This window comes from Cnephaeus nilssonii, assembly GCF_951640355.1.
Source record: "Cnephaeus nilssonii genome assembly, chromosome: 14".
Classification (NCBI taxonomy): domain Eukaryota; kingdom Metazoa; phylum Chordata; class Mammalia; order Chiroptera; family Vespertilionidae; genus Cnephaeus; species Cnephaeus nilssonii.
In genome coordinates this window covers 46801296-46808016 of record NC_137085.1, presented here as the reverse complement: position 1 = coordinate 46808016, position 6721 = coordinate 46801296, and the positions used below count along the sequence as shown (strand labels likewise).

At 43.8% G+C, this 6721-nt stretch overlaps 1 protein-coding gene across 1 annotated transcript in view; it reads left to right on the top strand.

Moving 5' to 3' along the window:
- Positions 1–330: 330 nt before the first annotated feature.
- The window catches only part of LOC307111171 (uncharacterized protein), a gene marked incomplete at its 5' end in the record, with an annotated part of 81971 nt that continues 75580 nt past the window's right edge, over positions 331–6721 (top strand). The window contains 3 exons of the mRNA XM_079790839.1: positions 331–384; positions 2679–2734; positions 4990–5085. Coding sequence (XP_079646965.1) covers positions 331–384; positions 2679–2734; positions 4990–5085 — 206 coding nt within the window. The remainder of the gene's footprint in view (positions 385–2678; positions 2735–4989; positions 5086–6721) is intronic.

The following is a 6721-nucleotide window of genomic DNA, read 5'->3' as shown; positions in this document are numbered from 1 at the left end:
TGGGGATACGGCAGGAAAGAGGCCTCCGATGACGAGCAACCTCAGAGCTCTGTGAAGGGAGATGCTCTGAGAGGCGAGTCCTCAGTCTGCCATTCCCGTGGTGAGCAGGGGCCTGGGCAGGGGGAATGGCGGGGAGCCTTGGGGACCACGAGAGGAACAAGTTGCTCAGAAGCCAGTTGATATGACTGGCGAGAGCAGGCTCCTTTCCCTTCCCGTTGGTGTATGTCCCTTTTGAAACTGTGTGCACTGAAGCAGAAGACACAAGTCACCCTGCGGGAGGAAGCCTTTTCTTCCAATGAGACTGGATTTTGGGCTAGAGTTTCTGCGTAAATGTCCCATCCCAAGAAGAAGAAAGGAAAGGAGGTTCCACAGTCGGAAGGATTGGTACAGAAGCCTTCTGAGAGCAGGGGAGTGACGTCGGCTTGTAGAGGTGACAATAGGCATTGGTCCCTGGAGAGAAGGGTGGATGGCGCTCAGGGAATGCGAAGGCAGGAAGGGAGGGAAAGACAACACAGGCTACTGGCCTGACAGCGAGGGACATGCATATCCTGCGATTACAGTGACCAGATTTTCTGACAAGTGTTCCCAGAGCCCATAGTTGGTAGAAGGGCCAGTGACTTCAGCTAACCCTTCCTAGAGAGTATCAGTTTTATTTAAAAAAAGAAGAATCTGGCTACAAAGTCCGTTTAAAACCCAGAAAATATCCGTTTCTCTAAACAATTGCGATGACTTGTTCTCCTGAAATGAGATAGTTCAGAATGCTCCGCAGAAGCATTTTTGTTAAAATTCCCACAAAGAGGATTGACTGAAATTAAACCCAGGGTTCTTTCCAAAGAGCTTTACAAACACCATCATCCATTCTGTAAGAAGCACAGGAATTCTGATGAGAACACATTTTTCAAGAATTCATTACCCCCGTCCCTTTCACCCAGGAGGGGGCCTCTTATTCAGGCTGCTGGATGTAACCAGTGAACCGAATACTTGAAACCAATTTGCTGGTTTGAGAAGAGGTTATTGATTCTCACAGCATGTGTATACTTGGAAAATTTTATTGTTTAACTCTACATGCGGATGATTTTTGCCTCACACTACTTTAAGTCAGGCAGCCTGGGTGAGGAGTATGAATGCTCCTTGTTTTATTGAAGTCTCCAGAGGAACTGAAAAATGTTTAACATGAGTTTAAAAGACTGTATGTACTTTGCAGAAGGTGTCTGGTTAGGTGAGGGATATGGTTTGTAAGCAGGTGCTTTATTTTGGGAGGAGGCTATTGGGAGAGAAACTGCCTGTGCATTTTGCCCAGAACAAAGAGAGCAATGGAAGTGATAGATAAAACACCAAATGAGATCAATATATTCCTAGATCTTGTTTAAAATGATCACTGCTTGAGCTATTTATTGTTTTCAGAATTGCAAAACCCAATCAATTGATTATTTATATCATATTATCATTTATTTGCCATATGACCTAAATGTGCATTCTTAAAATAAAAGGAAGTTTCCTCCATCACTGATGGGAAGGAGGAACAGAGGGAGTATGGTGTCAGGCACATACATACTCTCTGAATGATTTTGTGTGTTTGTACTATTTTTCACTAAATAATAAAATCTTATTAAATAATGTTCAACTTTTTTGGTGTGTTAAAAATGAACAAAGACCACCCTGGCTGGTGTGGTTCGGTTGGTTGGGCATCATCCCATGCACCAAAGGGTTGCCAGTTCAATTTCTGGTCGGGGCACATGCCTGGGTTTCAGGCTTGATCCCCAGTAGGAGGCATGAGGATGCAGCCAATTAATCTTTCTCTCCCTCTCTTCCTCTTCCTTCCTCTAAAAATAAAAAATAAAAATCTTTAATAAAAAATAAAAAATAAATGTTTAAAATGAACAAAAACTGTTTAAAATTACAGTTGACAATAGTATGTTAATTTCAAGTGTACAACATAGTGACTAGACATTTATATACCTTATAAAGTGATTGACTCCATAAGTCTAGTACATTTTGAACTAGAACATTTGAGGCTATCCTCCCTTCTGGGCGTGTGTAAGAATATATGTAGGTGGTAAAGCCACATGCTGCTGAATATGTTCCATCAGATCCTGGAAATGTGGCTCCACCCCAGCCAACTACCCTCCTCCACTTTTTTCCCTCGAAATATTATCGTTGGTTCAGGGAAGGTTCATTCTAGCAGGAGGTCTGCCATTTTGAACCAATTTGAGCTGCCTTTGTAGCCGAAGGAAATGATTGATTCTTCCCAATCATCATTTATAAAGTGACCAGTGGGAGCAGGTTTGCTGATAAATTCACAGCCACAGGGGAGGATTTTAATTTGTAACAAGAAAAATTTCCTTCTGCTTAATGAGGAGAGACTTCTCTGACCCTTACCTGCATGGGTTTCTGCTGGGACGCAGGCCCTACGGGGATCTATCGACTTGCACTGAGGAGTTCTTATAATACACAGCTGTGTTTTAGAACTGACACTGCCTAAGTCCTCATTTGGAGTGGGCAATTGGTGGAGAAAAGAATCAAGTTATTTTGCTCAAACATCTGCATTTTTTGCTTTGATGGTGTTTTTTTAACTGAAAGTTATTTCTATTTCAGGGCCTGTCGTTTATGCAGAAGATTGTCCTATGAAACAGAGAGAGTGACTGAAACTAAAGAAAGGACCCCACATCTAACCAAAGGCATGTCACAGGCGGGGGGTGGCGAGAAGGAATAGAAGTTTCAATGAACGAACAGGGTAAGACACAGCTGGGCATGGACAGGTAGCCATATGAGAAATATTTAATTCCCAGTGGTGATTACTGGCATGTGAAGCTCATGAAAGACACAGCCTCAATATAAGGATCTTGTGTTAAAAATTTCCAAAGGCTGCACAGTAGGCACACCAGCCATACCAATAACGGTAATATGTTAGAAATATACCTGTTATATTTCTACACTATTGCACACTTTGGTGATTAGCCACTTGGGATACTGTCTGCTGAGTTGTGTTTTTTTTTAAATTCTAACCCAAGGTTAAGTTTTTATTGATTTGACTCGAGAGAGGAGGAGGAGAAGGAAAGAGAGAGAGAGAGAGACATTGATGTGAGAGAGAAACATTGATCAGTTGCCTCTCGTACACATCCTGACAGGGGATCAAACCCACAATCTAGCTATGTGCCCTGACCAAGAATCAAACCGACAACCCTTCGGATGCACAGGACAACAGTCCAACCAACTGAGCCATACTGGCCAGGGTCTATTTACTGAATTTCTTGAGAAAATCTCCAAGAGTCAGCAGTTAGTTCTGACTGAGGCAGCTTTCAAGATGTGAGATTCATCATCTGTAGGTATTAGGGTCACCTTGGAATTTAACCTCCAGCCCAGTCTAGAGCAGGTCACCTGAAACTGAAATTCTTCTGAGACACAAGAACAGAAAAGAGTTCTTAATATGAAGGAGGATGCGAAGTGAACTTTTCCTTTTTTGCTCAAGGGAGGAACCAAATTTAAAGGGGTGGTGAGAACACTGGCAGAAGGATGTTTTTAATACATTAGCTGATTTTCCCACTCTGGCAGCTCCTGTTGCTCTGCCTCTCCCGCCAACCCCATTCAGGCATCTTTTGTTGTGTCTGGGGAAAATGAGTTTCACCAGAGAACAGGAAAAATGGGCTTTTGATCATCAAAAGTCAAGACCCTCTAGGCATTTGGCATAGAAACTATAAGGAGAATTGAAGAAGGCTTCTAGCCTCTGTTAGAACATGAAGTTTTCCAGAAGTGCTGGCGGGGAGTGGAGAGAGGGCATGATCTGGGGGACGAAAGAGCTCTTAGTTGTTAGTGGGGGGTTGAGGAGGAGCAAAGGGAAGGTGAGGGGTAGAGGGAAAGCAGCGGGACTCATTTTTAGAACCTGGTGGCCTCTCTCTGCTCTAAGAAAGAGGCTCTGTGCCCTGCTCCCCAGAGGGAAAGGTGATGGATACAGAAACCCCGGCTGGCTTGGGTTGTCATCACTTCCCCCTTCTGTCCAAGCAGGCTACAAAGCCCTGGAACGGAAGTGGCTGAGTGGTGTCTAAGGTACAGAGAATCTGAGCCAACCTCAGGGCGGGGAGAGTTCCCAGCACAGTGCGAGGATGTTAGTACGAGTCCTCTGTGCCCAGAAAGTGCCACCAGAGCAGTAACAAAGGATCCACAACTTTCAACTGGCACCCGAAGTGGGGGCAGTCTTGTAGAATGGAGCCCTTAACTTGTGGGATCTGACTCCACCTCCAGGTGGAGTTCCAAAATTAAACTGAGTTGTAGGACACTCAGCTGATGTCAGAGAATTGGTAGAGGGCAGGGGGGAGGAGGGGGCGGGTGGGAGGAACACCACACCTTTGGGATCAGAAGTGTTTTGAGTAAAACAAGTTCAGACCTTTTCATGACTTCTCTGTTTTCCAAGGCATAATTCAGATTTCACCTATTCCCAGGCATCTTTCCAGACCTCTCAGTTATTTTTATTTTCTCCATCCTCATGTGCCTTTATCAATTCACACATTCCTTATAGCCCATTACCAAAGCCCATTATCAGCCTTGTATTGCCAGTTGAGTTAGTGTCAGCCCCTGGGTGTGAACCCCGGAAGTATTCATCTTGTGTCCTCCCAGCACCTACCATGGATTTATACCCCCTAGGCTGGCAGGTATTTCGGTGCCTGGTATGTAATAAAGCCTCCATACCTAGTCATGGAATGAAATTGAATTTAAAATTCTCATGAAACCTGAGACAGATCCTTCCTTTATCTGTTGTATGGCCTTGGGATTGTTGTTGCTTAACCTGGATCCGGTTCTCACTCTGTAAAACAGGATGGACAATGAAGCCTACTTCCTAGGTTGTGGTGAGAATTAAATGAGAATGGAGATAAAGGGCCTGGCGCATAGTGTGTGCTCAATACAGGGTGGCAAGAAAAAAGCACGGCATCAGTATTTAATGCACCATCAGCACCGATCTGCAATGATTTGTGCTTCTGGTGTTCTTGCTTCCAGCCTCTGCTTTGGGCCTGGAAGGAAAAGAAATTTGCTGGAGACAACGAGTCTCAGACTCTTCCCTGATTATGAGCAAGAGGTTCCTGGATCCAGGAGGTGAGTAAAAGATGGCCTGGGCTTTGGTGTGGAAACTTCATTCTAAATTCCTGGCACAATGAAAAGGCCAGAGCTAACAGTAGAATCATCAATTATCTACTAGCACCCAGAAAAGATGGGAGATCTTAATGCTTATCTAAAATTTAGAAGAACCTTTGCTAAAAATGGAGGTGATTAAGAGAGAATGTCAGGGCTCTCTAATAGCCGTTAAAAACCACTCCAAGACCTTTGATGCAAGGACTTGTCTATTTTCTGAGCATAGGTCCTCATTAATACAACCTTCCACTCCAAAGCTATAGCATATCTCTAAGTCAGGGAACCAGAATTACGCCCAGAGCATCTCATGTCTGCAATGCGCCTGGAAAGCGGTGGCTGGAGAATGGAGGATGAGGTTGCCTGAGATCGCCTTCCCCATGGTCTCAGACCAGGCACATTTGGGGTTGTTGGAAGGTTGGGAAAAGAAACTCTCATCCTCTTTTCCTGCCTGTGCTCTCACCATGCTTCATACCCCTTAGTGTAATCATCCTGAGTACAGGATGGTGTGAACATTATGGTTTGAATGAATAAAACTGTGGTCCGTCCATATGAATTGTTTTCTGCTGCACACTCTTGATTTCAAACTTGTGTTAGTGTATATCGATCGAGTTGTCCCTGCATGACCTGGGAAATGCCTTATGTCTTTCTGCTCTTAATGATTTATAACCTAGATGACATACCACATTAACGTGTGGATCTCTCTTAAAAAAGGCAAGTGCCTGCTTCCCCCCAGTTGTACTCCCAAATGAGAGTGTGAGTCCGTGGGTCTTGGGATAGCCCTTTCGAATCTACATTTTAAAAAATCTCAAGGAATTCTTTTGCTTCACAGCCAGAGCTCAGAACCGCTCTGCACAGTAAAGCTCTGTGGCTCTTCTTAATGAGAACAGAGAGAGGGAGCACGTCTTCTTTTGAGATGCAAAATCTTGGTTGACCTTTTCATTTTTGTTTTTTGTTTTCTGCCAGTTGGTGGGCATAGAATAGGAAACGAGCTGAAATGAGAAGATTAGGAATACTTCTAAAGTAGACAAGATCGGGCGTGAAATAGAAACAAGGACAAGCCAGGGACACACTTGTGGAGACTCTCAGTGAAAGTGAAGGCCAACTAGTGAAGGTTATCCCAGCCGGCTAGGAATGCAGGCAGGGGAAATCAAGTAAAGGGTATAACCTAGGACAAAGAGGCAGATAGGAAGATTGAGTAACTGTATTTTATAAGTTCTAAAACATCCATATTTCACATTTTAACGTCCCTGGCATCTGTTGGCCGGAGCTAAGTGGGATGCATTTGTCATTGTCCGTGCAGAACACAGTTGTTATTCTTCATGGTGGCATAAGCGGGCAACTTCAGTCCCTAAAGCAAACCATTTAAGGGCTATTTGAAGAAAGAATAAAAATCCTAATTGTTGTCCAAAAACTTACCTACTGTTGTCATTTGCTGGTTACAACAAAAAAGTAACAACATAGAAGCCTTCAGATCAAACGTTCCTGCTTGGAGAAATAGTGGAATGCTTTTTGAAAGAAATACTACATCCTCAATGCTCTTGCTGACACAGGCACAAATATTGTGGGGAAAAAATAGGAACAACATGCCAATTCTGAGTTG